Genomic DNA, 13,913 nt, shown 5'->3' with positions numbered 1-13,913 from the left:
TTTTTCTTAGGAGGTTATTTTTGCATCCAGTGCAAGAAAGCAATATTCCCATGTATTATTTACTTGATGAGCTATGGCGATGTCTTAATTAAGTTTCATCCAGCACAAACAGAATATTATAGAGAATTTTTTCTCCAAAAAAAGATATATAGACAGAAGGCCATGCTGTTAGGCATTGGAAAACATTGCTATATGCTTCATTTGGACAGGCAGGCAGCAGATGTGGGATTATGTTGGTGATGCTTATGCTCACCGCCTGAACCAAGCGAAAGTTGATGGCGAAGTAATAACTGGTATGGATACTCGTCGTATTTGACTGGAAGGGGGTTGCGATGCATGTAAATGAAGTGACGATTCTTGGAATTGGCGGAGCCCGCAAGGTTGAAATTGTGTACTTTAGCTAGCTCTATGCATCTTTTTCGTTTTATTCGCATGACTGATCTTTAGATGTTGTGCTGCTACATATTGTTAACGAGTATAACCGACTTCTTGCAAGTCAGCTTGAGACTCAAAGACAAGTAGGCTGTCAACGAACCCCACCCTTCATGCCTTCTGTGTGCTCTTACCTTTCCTTTTACCCTAATGTATGGTCATTCGGTAGACTACAAAATTTGTTTTGATGTATGTATACTATGTTAGTACTATGAACCTCAACTTATGGAGGCCAAAAGTACGATGGAAAGTTCAGTTTCCAAATTTAGAGAAAGCTCTAAATTGCAAGATGCGGGTTTTTTCAAGCGAAACTGGAGAAATGTCTGGTGGAAAAAATGGTGTTGCAGATGTGAGTTTCTGTTGTAATGTACTCCTCTTCACGTTATATTTACTTTGGATTTTGGCATAGGAATGTTGTGTTCATGCGATTTTATTTTATTTTATTTTTTGTGTGTGTTTCTTTCTTAGATCAACCGTAATCTCATCAAAGACGAAACCTGGCACCGAAAGTTGAAGCAAATTGAAGAGAGGTACGTACGTACTTCCTCTTCATAGTTGAATGATCAATTCTTCCCGTTTGAATGCTAACAGTTTTAGCTAGGACCATGAAGGTAATAATATGGGGTTCAGAATCTGAAATGTGAAATATAGAGAGGCACTAGAATTTGTACCCGCACGTTGCTGCGGGATTGAAAACTATATGAAAGATTATGCAATTTCAATCTTCATAAACAATGTTTGAGTCAAAAACTAAGTTACCAATGCCAATGCAAATTATACACAACCTCATCATGAATGAAACAAATTTAAATATCAAAAGAGAAACCTATTTCGTCTATTAAAAATATTATGAAGTTCTTTGGATACGAAAAAACACAAATTGCTTCCTATCCAAAAACATTAATGGGAAATGTTGTTTACTGCAACACTAAAAGTTGTCCTTTGCTATGTTGGTCATTAAGGAAGCATCCCAGGCAAGGGACAAAAAATTGAAATAAATTTATAGATAGTAGAATTATATCATGAACAAAATAAGGATAAAGTGGGTTTACCTAGTGTTTCTGTGTGCAGAAAGAAGTCTGATTTTGTAAGCAAATGGAGATGACCTTCTCTGGCAATTCTATCGGATGCGATCAAACTTTTGTGTGTTTTCAACTTGCCTTGCAACCAATTTTCTACAAAAAACAAATCGAATTCAAGAAAGTAATTAGACCAAGGCATAAGAGATTATAAGAAAAAGTATAGAAAATGCAAACTACATATACCACTTATTATACTACTTTGTATTCCGAAAACACCTAAAAATATATCGATTTCTAGTGAATAGTTTGTTTCCAATTAATTCCACTTTAGTTTCTTTCAAACCCTTCAACTTATCCTTGACTTTTTTTTCTTTAACAGCATCATAATTAAGAGTTAGCTTCCGTCAAATCCTTCAACCAATCCCACCCATACCTGTCTAACCCTTCATAATCCCAATTTTACTCTCTTAAGCCCTCTAACCTATCCTTGACTTTGTTTTTACAGCTCTTTCATTTAAAAGCTTATTTTCTCTACAAAATCATAATAGTTTCTGTCTTACATCACATTTTAAACTCTTGATAACATTAATTTCCATCTCAAATCAGAATGAACCTCCAACGTTAGAAATATGAGTTATAAAATGTTTAGTAAAAGAATTTGCCAATTCTAATTAAGAACTGTTAATCAAACTATAAAAGCAACATATGAGTTTTTCCAACTTCAAACATAGAACCAACATCGATAATCTAATTGGAAATGGAATAGACCAAACAGACCATGAAGATTACACAATCACAAGATGATATTTGAAGAAGAAGAGTTCATTACATAGTGTGATGATAGCCGATCAACAGTAGAAACTGAGAAGAGTGAAGAACTTGGCCTCAAATTTTCTCCACAATAATTGAAAAAATAAATAAACTTAACATGCAGGAATGATGCTGTTATTTTCTCCAGACAATAAACATCATCCCTTAAAATCTTAAAAATAATGTATGTGCATTTCATTCATATTTCTATTCACATCGTAAACGTAAACCTCAAAACACAACTCATGGAACAACTTTTCTTACTAAACCCTATAACACATTTTAAAATTTTTAAAATAGTTCTCATTTTTTGTTTTCTTTGCTAAATTCATTCATGCGTTTCTTAAATTTAAATTCAGTTTATAAATTTTCACATCAATATTTAGAAAGTAATTTTTTATGTAATCATTTAAAATATGTTGTATAAAACACACTTATTGCTTCCACTTAAGAATACTGATAACACAAAATAAATTAAAGTGGGAGGTTAAAGTAAGTTCTCTTACCAAATAACTGAAGCCAAATTGACACAGAAGCATATCAACGTTGAATCGTCACAGGTACACCATTAGCAACGTTTCTTTACTGATTCAAACATAAACATGAATCAATTAAAAGCATTAAAAATGAAATAACATTTCAATTCTTTGATGATTCATTCATGTGTTTCTTAAATTTAATTCAGTTTATAAATTTTCAAATCAATCTTTAGAAAGTAATTTTTTATGTAATTATTTAAAATATGCCGTATAAAACATACTTATTGCTTCCACTTAAGAAAACTGATTACACAAAATGAATCAAACCTCGAAGTAGTTCTCCTAATGAATTTTCAAAACAACGATACAGTACAGAAAAGAAGATTGACAAAACGAAAGTGCAAAACCGTATGTATGCTGAACTGGTTCCCAAATTAATGCTTAGTTTTATGTTGCATGTAGACTTCTCCTATTGTTCTTCATACATTGGGATATACATATATGTGTTAAAAGTAAAACTTCTGCTACAAGCTTTTATTTCACTGAATGAATTTATAGATACACAGAAGAGAATATATATAGCCTTTGACTCTTTCCAAGTATACCCTTGACTACCTTAACTGAATCCTAACTAATCATAGTTAATAACAAACTAACCACAATTAACTTTTGCTAAACTACTTTATAGTAACAGAAATGGAAGACTTGTTATCTTCCTTAATACACCCCCTCAAGCGAGAGGAGGGATCAGATCTAATGCCAACTGGAAGCTTGGAACACAGGTAGCGAAACTGATTTTTAGACAAAGATTTTGTATGAAGATCAGCCAATTGATCAGCACTACAAACAAACTGGACTGTGAGAAGATTAGCAAGAACCAGTTCGCGAATGTAATGATAATCAATCTCAACATGCTTAGTGCGAGCATGAAAGACAGGATTAGAGGCTAAAGAGATAGCTGAAATGTTAGCACACCACAGGGTAGGCAGTTTGGGTAAAGGACAGTGAAGATCACGAAGGATTTTACAAACCCAAGTGAGTTCTGCAGCGGTATGAGCCAAAGACCGATATTCGGCTTCGATAGACGAACGTGCGACAGTACTCTGTTTCTTGGCACTCCAGCTGATGAGGTTGGGACCAAGAAAGACAAAATAGCCACTGGTTGAACGGCGATCAAACGTGCTGCCAGCCCAATCAGCATCGGAATAGGCGGTGAGATCAACAAGACCCTTGGTAAACCATAACCCCTGAGAGACAGAACCTTTGAGAAAACGAAGAACACGTTTGGCAGCTTGAAAATGTTGTTCACGCGGAGCATGCATAAACTGGCAAAGCTGATTGACAGCAAAAGCAAGGTCCGGTCGAGTCCACGTGAGATACTGAAGGCCTCCAACAATAGAACGATACTCAGTGGGATTGGGGAGAAGAGAACCAGTGTGATCCAGTTTGTGTGAGCCAAGAGGCGTACAGCAAGGTTTGGCACCCTGCATATTGGTCCGCTGCAGAAGATCAAGCAAATATTTAGTTTGATGAAGAAATATCCCTGTAGAAGATCGGTGAACTTCCAGTCCCAAGAAATAGTGTAAGGGACCAAGATCCTTCACCGGAAACCGATTACTAAGCTGGTGAATGAAGTGATGACAGAGACGAGAATCAAGGCCAGTAACGAGAATATCATCTACATAGACGAACAATAACCAGCTGAGAACCATTAAGCACAAACAAGGATGCATCAGATGAAGATTGTCGGAAGCCGAGATCATTCAGAGCTTGAAAAAGTTTGTCAAACCAAGCTCGAGGGGCTTGCTTAAGACCATAAAGCGATTTTTGAAGTTTGCACACATGACCGGGAAAGAGAGGATCAACAAAACCCGGGGGTTGAAGCATGTAGACATCCTCTTTTAAATCACCATGAAGGAAGGCATTGCTGATGTCTAAGTGATTTAAGAACCAATTATGTTGAACAGCAAGACTAAGAAGAATTCGAATGGTAACCGATTTAGCAACCGGACTGAAAGTCTCCTGAAAATCAATACCCTGTTGTTGATGAAAGCCCTTGGCAACAAGCCGGGCCTTGTAACGATCCACAGTACCATCAGGTTTATGCTTAACCCGAAACACCCACTTACAGCCAACGATGTTTTGAGAAGAATTAGAAGGAACTAAGGACCAGGTGCCTATAGACATTAAGGCATTATATTCATCCTGCATAGCAGCGCGCCAGTGAGGAAACTTAGATGCTTGGAGGTAAGTACTGGGAACAGAATCCAGAGCAACAGATAGAGGATGCTTAGTTGCGGTATAAGCCTTAGGTTTGTAGATGCCTGCTTTGGAGCGGGTAACCATAGGATGTGTATTAACCAGAGAGGGAGAGAGAGGTGGAGAAGTATCTAGGGTGGAGAAGCATCGGAAGTTGGAGAAGAATCTGGCGGTGGAGACGTGTCTGGAAGTGGAGAAGCAGCAGAAGTTGAAGAAGCTGCAGGATGAGTGTACGTGCGAAAATAAAGGTCCATGGAAGGAGAATTCACTGGAGAAACATTGGCAGCACGAGAAGGTTGAAGCGGCAGAGACTAAAAGGGATAGAGATCTTCATTAAAAATGACGTGCCTGGAGATATAGACTCGGTTGTCAATCGGATCAAAGCATTGATAACCTTTGTGCTGAAGACTGTAGCCCAAAAATACACAACACTTACTTTTAGCATCCAATTTACTGTGAACATAGGGTTTAAGCCATGGGAAGCCTTGGCAGCCGAAAACTTTGAGTTTGGAATAATCCGGATGCTGATGAAATAAAATTTCCCAAGGAGATTGTAAGGAACCAGAAATGGGAAGACGATTAATGAGATACAGAGCAGTAGAGAAAGCCTCGACCCAAAACAAATGAGGAACATGAGAAGCTACAAGTAAAGTCCTGGCTGTCTCAACAAGATGCCGGTGTTTACGCTCAGCACAGCCATTCTGTTCAGGCGTGTGTGGACAGCTTAATTGATGAAAAATACCATGCGCATTAAGAAAAGATGCAAAAGAATGACCAGTGAATTCATCCCCTGAATCTGAATGCAACACTTTGATTTTATTACCAAGCAAATTTTCTACATAATTCTTGAAAACAACAAACGTAGAAAATACATCCGACTTAGCCTTCAAAGAAAAAACCAGGTGTATTTACTAAAATCATCAACGAGAAGTAAGTAATATCGGAAACCACTGCTAGAGGTAACAGAAGCAGGGCCCCACAAATCACAGTGTAACAGTTGAAGACTGTGAGTAGTTGCTGAAGAAGACAGACCAAACGGACGCTTATGGTTCTTTGCCAACGCACAATCTGAACAGAAAAAATCAACTGTAGGCTTGCCATAGACGGCAAGAGGAGTAGTAGAGATGACCCGACGAAAAATGGCAGAAGACAGATGACCCAATCGCCTATGCCATATCTTTATTGGAGCTTTAATACTGACAAAAGCGGATGCAGCAAGTGAAGGAGAAGCTTTACCAGAGACGAAACTAGAAGATGTAGTAGACTGCAAAGGATAGAAGCCGTCTTTAACTGAACCCCGCAAAAGCGTCTTCCCGGTGGAACGATCCTTAACAACGGAGCCATCAGAATCAAGAGTCAATGAACAATAATTGTCCCGGAGAAATTGAAAGGCAGACAGCAAATTGTGTTGCATATGAGGGACATGAAGAACATTAGACAGTGTAAAAGAAGAAGTAGGGGTGCATAATGTAGATGAACCAACATGGGAAATAGTAAGACCTTTACCATCACCTATGTAAACCTTGTCTTTACCAGTGTAAGGAGTAGGAGAGTTGATATGTGAAATATCATTAGTAATGTGCGAGGTGGCCCCTGAGTCAATTAACCAAGGGGGAGAAAACTTAGCATCGGAACCAGCACACATCGCTTGAAGCTTGGCAGGGGGGATTCGACCACAGATATCAGGATTCATACGGTCAAAGCAGTCAATCGCTTCATGACTGGAATTACCACAAATCTGACAAGGAACCCGAGGACCAGATGAAGAACCACGATTGAAAGAGTTACCACGATGAACACCACCATGGAAAGAGTTGCCACGATTGAAACCACCATGGAAGGAATTACCACGATGAAATCCTCTATGACCCCGATTTGTTTTCCCACGATTCGAATTGTAACGAAAAGAGTGCTGAAGGGGTTGATTCTGAGCCACATACACCTATGGAGGGGTGGGAAGAAGGGGCGGTTGAGCTTGAATCGATAAGGCATGAAATGGTTCAGACAGACTAGAAGAAACACCTTTCTTGCGACGATTCAGAGAGAGCTCTTTGGTAAGAAGCAAACCATGCAGTTCATCCAAAGATGTAGACGATAACCGAAGCATGATGGAGTCGGTGAAGGATTCAAACTCATCAGGAAGACCAGTCAGAGTAGCAGCGATGAGATCGCGATCAGAAATTGAGGCGCCAGCAGCAGTGAGAGAGTCGGAGATCTCTTTGAGCTCATGCAAATAATCAGACATGGATCGAGCACCTTTCTGAATACTTTGAAATCGAGAACGAAGCTGATGAACATGTGCATCAGAAATACCCCCAAATCGTTGTTCGAGCTTGAGCCACAGATCTCGAGAAGACGACACACCAACTGTGACAGGAATCACCTCTTCAGATAACGTGGAATTAAACCAGATCAGTAGATTCTGATCCTTCTCATACCAAACTTCGAATGCCTGATTAAGAGTGCGATCAGGCAGAAGAGGAGCGGGACAGGGTTCTGTGTCATCGACGATACCAAGAAGACGATAACGCCGAAGAATCGGAGCAAACAGAGCACACCACGGCAGATAATTGGTCCTCTTGAGCTTGATTGGCACCATACTGCCAATGTTTTGGATGGTGAGAGATGAATACGAAGAGGAATTAGGGTTAGAAGAGGGATTGGGAACAGGCACCGACTCAGACGAAGTCGCCATTGAAAGACAGATCAAGATCAACAAATCACAGAGCAAAACACCACTGAGAACAAGGCGAGATTACAGATCAGAAGATCGGAGCGGAAGAGAAGAGGATCGAGAAAAGCCGTGAGGCGACTGGCGATGAAACCATGTTAAAAGTAAAACTTCTGCTACAAGCTTTTATTTCACTGAATGAATTTACAGATACACAGAAGAGAATATATATAGCCTTTGACTCTTTACAAGTATACCCTTGACTACCTTAACTGAATCCTAACTAATCATAGTTAATAACAAACTAACCACAATTAACTTTTGCTAAACTACTTTACAGTAACAGAAATGGAAGACTTGTTATCTTCTTTAATAATATGTACATAATAATTACACACACACACACATATGTATATATTTATAGTAGGGAAGATGATGGAAGATGATTCTTTTATCGATCAGTGACATTCTACTGATTCTGTAGAATTAAAACGTCGGAAATGAATCCGAGTAAGGAAATATAGGAGTGGCGAATCCAAGATCAGCGGCCTCGGAGAGTTAGTTCGAGTGCATATTCGGATATCTGAAAATGGGACCTGCAGGGGGTGTTTGTGAAAAAACACAGGGAAGAAGAAATCAAAACTTAAACCAGAAAATCCAGAACAATCAAAACAAAAACCCTCAAGAAAAACCCACACAAAAATGAAGAAAGTCAGAGAACCCAGAGCAAGATTAGAATTTGGAAGAAACCTCATTTGAGAAAAGCCCACAAAGATGAAGAAAAGTAGCATCAAGATTGAAAGTAGAGCAATCAGAACAAAACCCATATGAGAAATAGCCACAAAGATGAAGAAAAAAAAGAATCTTGGGGTTTGGGATATACCTAATGAAGCAGTCATGGAAGAAGAGGCACATCAGTTGGGCAAAGACATTCTTTTGGTGGGAGTAAATATGCGCCATCGTCGACCCTCACAATGGTCCCAGTTTCTAGGCAAGTCTCACGGTAGAAATCGTATTCAAGATCCAATTGACCTCCATCATTCATCTCCTCCATGATGAAATCTTGGTCGCCATCGGAAGAAGCCAGAGAAACTAGATTGACCAGCGGTTCTTGGGTGAAGGAGGAGGCGAAAAGAAGCATGGAAACACAAAGGATTGACGTAGGGAGTAAAGCACAGAAACAGAGAGGAAGAGAAAGGGAAAAGCGACGGAAGAAAATGGAAGAGCCTTCGAGCACCTTCCCACAAAACTGTTACTCATTTGCCAACAAAACAATAGGGCAAAGTTCAGATAACAAAAAAGAAGCAGGGGTGAAAATGGAAGAAAACTATTAATGAACAGTGTTTTTTGTGTGAGTTTTAGTATATATAAATATGGGGTTTTTTGATATAGGTCCAAAATAACTAAAAATTGGACCTATTTCAAAAGTCAAAAATCACTAAAAATTGGACCTATTTTAGGCTGAACCCTGAAATGTGACATATAGAGTGGCATTTAGTATGTGCCAAAACCACAACTCTATTCTTTCTTCTCACTTCCCCCCCTCCTGTCGCACTCAACCAAAATCGAATACGACATCAGGCGCCAGTGCTAGATCAATTTAAGATAATGGCACAAAGGACTTATGTGCTTATTAGTCGCACTATATTCTTTCCTATCTGTATATTTCATCATTTAAACACCTTGATTAATATAGTTGTAGGTGACAAAGCTGACAAAGTAGCCATTGTCTATGGAACTTGAGGCTATGAAGTTTGAGCGCGTAACACATTCGAGCGGTAGATTAACTCAGTGAATTTTGAGCCTATTCAAGGCTTTGTAATGTTTGAGCAAACTTTGCTAATACCCCTTCCACATAATTGCATACTTAACGGAACTCGGATGGAGTTCACAAAAACATGGTAAAATGAATGAAATATGAGTTTTAAGAGATTAAGGAACCACTTTTCAATTACAAGAAATAAAGTAAAACTTAAATTTTGTTTCAGGACAAAAACTTCTCACCCACCACACAACAAAAAAAAAAAAAAAAAGAAAAAAAAGTAGGAGGGATTATTTCGTACCATTCAACATTCATATCGTATAGGAAAATGGTTCTGACACATTCGTTTTTTTTCTTTCTATACTTATGTTTATTTATTCTTTCTAGTTTATTTTTCAATCAAAATTGAAATGCTAGAAATAAAGAAGCGAAGAAATCATTTCGACCTAACATGGCTATACACCAAAAAGCAAAACCCCACCACTCCACCCACTACACTTTGACCGAAGACAACATTGTGGAGATGAGAAAAGCAGACAAGTCAATAATGGAAGACAAACACATCATATTCAACAAGAGCATCCCCACTGGTTGCATTAAACGTGACAGTCTTCGCCTGAACATACCCGCGAGCCAGCCGGAAAACCCCACTTCCGCCGATTACCGGCATCTCTCTCACAGCTTCAACCACGGAGTTTCGACCCAGCACACTGAGACTGCTCCCATTATAATTCCCTTCATAAAATACGAAGTTCATGGCCATCAACAAAGCATCTTCACTCTGTGAGGCTGACCCGTATAACCCCTGTGCTCTCCCCACAAGTTTGGAGCTCCTTGTGGGGCCTACGGTTAGCGGGTCGTCGAACATGGCTATAGAGCCGAATAGGGTTGGAGATTTTTTGGAGGTGGGTGTTTGGGCAACCCAGACGGCAGCAGGGTTTGGACCGCTGACTATGTCATGGAAGTAGAAATGGAGGTGGCTTAGCTTCTCTTGGTTTTTGATCCCTAGGGTTGTAGAGAAAAGAACAGTGAAGGAAAATATGAGTAGGGTAGATGTAAGAACTGGGAGGGTTTGGGAAGTTTTGGCCATGGCTGGAAATGAATTTGGAATTGCAGGTTTCGAATATGTTGTGTTTCTGACTTTATGGTTTATATACAATTACAATCGAGCATAATTTGTTTAGTGTGAGATTTGAATACAGGGTAGTGCAAGGAAACTAAATTTGGAAAATAAATTTATAAACTAAATGATATGTCACTAATAAAAATGAACACGTTTATCAACGTTTAAGTAATAAATCAATCATCAACTATCATATTATTTAATTTTTAATATATTACTCTCGAATATATTGCCGAAGGAAGAGGACGTGTAAATTGAACGAAAGCAGGTGGTGGTGGCATTGTCATGATGACATTGTGGGTGCGACAGCTGAAGAATTATTATGAATGGAATCTTATGGTATTATTTGGAATAATGAAATAAATTAATATACCAAACAATTTTTTTTATCATTAATATTTTCATTTGAAAATAATTTATTTTCACGTTTTTCAGATCCACATAATGGGTTTGCTTTTTTGAAAATTCTTCATGTAATCGGTCACCATGAAGTATATGTTCTAGTTTGATTAATTGTATATTTCTTTTTTAATTATAATTTGATTAAAATCCCCAATATTACTAATGACGGGGAAAATATAACATACCCAATTTTAATCAAATTTCAATGACATTCCATAATACTTTCACTTTCCTCCCCATTCTATTATAAATTAGAGTAAACCAACATCTAATTAAATAAACTTTTTGGAAAGTGATTTTCACACATCCATTTTATAATCTTACACTCTACTTGACTGTTGATTCTGTTTGATTTATTCATGGTCGTAAAATAAAGAGATGTGTGAGAAACTAAAATGGTATGTAAAAATCACTTCTTGAACTCTTTAATTAATTAACGTGATATTTATATATTATTTACAACTTATCTGATACAAAAACTTTGTTTCCCTAACACTTTCCTATAATTTTGTAATCTTCATCACATGATTGAACCCTAAACCCTGTTGGTAACCTCTTTTTGTGACAAGGCACAAAAGTCTGAGTCATCATCTGGGTTAGGGTCATCAATAGGTCATCCCCTCTGGGGGGTCGAGTTCAAGGAACCCACTATGATACCATGTACATTTCAAACCATTTATTTTGGTATGTCAGACAACAAGCAAATAAGGGATATGATATATTGAGACTTAATACACGTCAACTTAATATTGGTTTAATAAAGTGAATTAATATAATTAATTCTTAGAGTTGGTTACAAACTCTCTAAAACGAATGGCAACTGTCTCCACAACAGGAAAAGCAGTTGCATCGTATACAATGCTGCAATTCCAGTTTCATCATCAATCCATGATCTCAATAATGAATCTGAAATATTGGCTTATACATCTCAACATGTTGATGAATTGGAACCCTAGATAGTTTCACATCCACCAACAATAGTGACGGAAGCAGCATCCACATCTTTCCACGACCCTCCACCTATGTTGAGAAAATCCGCAAGAAACAAGAAATATGCCATACCTAGTAATTATATGTGTTATATGCAAGAAGTTGAATATGACATAGGTGGCCATGATGATCCTGTAACTTGTAAACAAGCAATTAAGAGTTCACAAAGTGCTCCTTGGGAAGCTGCAATGATAGAAGAGTTGGATTCAATGGCAAATAATGATGTTTGGTCCTTGGTTGAAGGTTCTCCTTAAACGAATTGGCTACAAATGGGTGTTTAAAACAAAACGTGATGCACAAGGACGAGTTAAAAGGTTTAAGGCCAAACTTGTGGCTAAAGGTTTTACACAAAAGGAAGATGTTGATTATATTGAAACTTCTTCACCTGTGTCTACCAAGGATTCATTTCAAGTTATCATGGCCCTCACAACTCATTTTGACTTAGAGTTGCACCAAATGGATGTCAAAACTACATTTCTCAATGGCAATCTTGATGAAGACATCAACATGAAGCAATCACTAGGATTTGTTGAAAGGGGGAAGGAGAACCGGGTATCTAAACTCAACAAGTCTATTTATGGACTAAAACAAGCTTCTATGCAATGGTATAAAAGGTTTAATCAAGTTGTGCAATCATTTGGATTTGTGGAAAACAAGATTGATAACTGCATTTACATGAAACAGCATAAGTCCTATTTCATATTTATGGTTCTTTATGATGATGACATACTCTTGGCCAGTTCAAATATTCAATTGTTAAATTAGACTAAGCAAATGTTGTCCAACCATTTTGATATGAAAGATTTGGGTGAAGCCTACTATGTTTTAGGCATTGAGATTGTGAGGAGTAGGATGAAAAAAATGTTCTGGTTGTCTCAAAAGAATTACATTGGTCGAGTTCTCAAAAGGTCTAACATGGAGAATTGCAGTAGTGGTGATGTTCCCATTGTCAAAGGTAACAAGTTTTCTCTATCACAAAATCTAATAACTGTCACTGATCATGGCATCCAAGCTATGAAGGACAAGTCATATGCCTCCCTAGTTGGTAAGGTGATGTATGCACAAGTTTGCACTAGGAATGATTTGGCTTTTGCACTGAGTGTGTTGGGTACATTTCAATCAAATCCTAGTATAGCTTATTAGAATGCAGGTAAAAAGGTATTGAGGTACTCAAAGAAGACACAAGTTTATGTTTTGGGTTTTCATCGAGTTGAGAATTTGAAAGTAATATGTTATAGTGATGTTGATTTAGTTGGTTGCATAGATGATAGAATGTCAACCAATAGGTATATATTCATATTAGCTGGTGGTGCAGTTTTATGGGGAAGTCGAAAACAAACCACTATAGTAGTTTCAACAATGGAGTCAGAATACATAGGTTGTTTTGAAGCAATGAGAGAAGCTATATGGTTACAAAATCTGATTTATGACATGAAAATAGTGAGAAATGTTGAAAGCCCAATTAAGATTTTATGTGACAATACTTCAGCGATGTTCTTTGCCAAAAATAATACAAGATCAGAACCATCAAGACTCATGTAAATTAATTATTTGAAGCTCCAAGATGAAACCAAAAAAAGGAGAGTTAATGGAGTGTATTGGTACTTAGCACATGATTGCGGATCCATTGACAAAAGCCTTACATTTAACGGCATTTCAAATGCTTTTGCCAAATATGGGTCTGCATGCAATCACGGATAATGTTTGAATGTGAGAGTAAGATAATTTTTCACCATCTTATGTATATGTTTTGATTAGAAATTGTGCTTATTAAGTTTGCAAGATGATTTACATGACAATGTAATTCACTTGTAAAAGCTCAAGTCCAGTCAAGTTTGTTTTTATGTTTTGTAATTTTGTGCAAAAATATGGAATAAAGAATGACATCTGCAACGTCATTAGGTCAAGCAATGTGGGAGTCATACAAGTATATGATTTGACTCTCATCTAAAGTTTTTTTAAG

At 37.7% G+C, this 13,913-nt stretch overlaps 1 protein-coding gene and 1 long non-coding RNA gene across 2 annotated transcripts; both read right to left on the bottom strand.

Moving 5' to 3' along the window:
* Positions 1 to 1,133: 1,133 nt before the first annotated feature.
* Positions 1,134 to 8,949, bottom strand: LOC137713545 (uncharacterized). Its single transcript, XR_011065317.1, has 3 exons — positions 8,557 to 8,949; positions 2,771 to 2,849; positions 1,134 to 1,607 (listed from the first exon to the last, which is right to left on the bottom strand). It is a non-coding gene; the product is annotated as an uncharacterized lncRNA (long non-coding RNA).
* Positions 8,950 to 9,800: 851 nt separating this feature from the next.
* On the bottom strand, positions 9,801 to 10,544 carry LOC137713948 (dirigent protein 22-like). Its single transcript, XM_068453310.1, has one exon. It carries the CDS (start codon positions 10,523 to 10,525, stop codon positions 9,977 to 9,979), a length of 549 nt encoding a protein of 182 aa, XP_068309411.1. The 5' UTR covers positions 10,526 to 10,544; the 3' UTR covers positions 9,801 to 9,976.
* Positions 10,545 to 13,913: the final 3,369 nt, after the last annotated feature.

The sequence above is a fragment of the Pyrus communis genome, chromosome 13 (genome assembly GCF_963583255.1).
Source record: "Pyrus communis chromosome 13, drPyrComm1.1, whole genome shotgun sequence".
Taxonomy (NCBI): Eukaryota; Viridiplantae; Streptophyta; class Magnoliopsida; order Rosales; family Rosaceae; genus Pyrus; species Pyrus communis.
This window is presented reverse-complemented; position numbering and strand designations above follow the sequence as displayed.

What these genes read in the sequence shown, in the direction of transcription:
- LOC137713948 (XM_068453310.1), bottom strand. Translation starts at nt 10,525, where the DNA reads ATGGCCAAAACTTCCCAAACCCTCCCAGTTCTTACATCTACCCTACTC.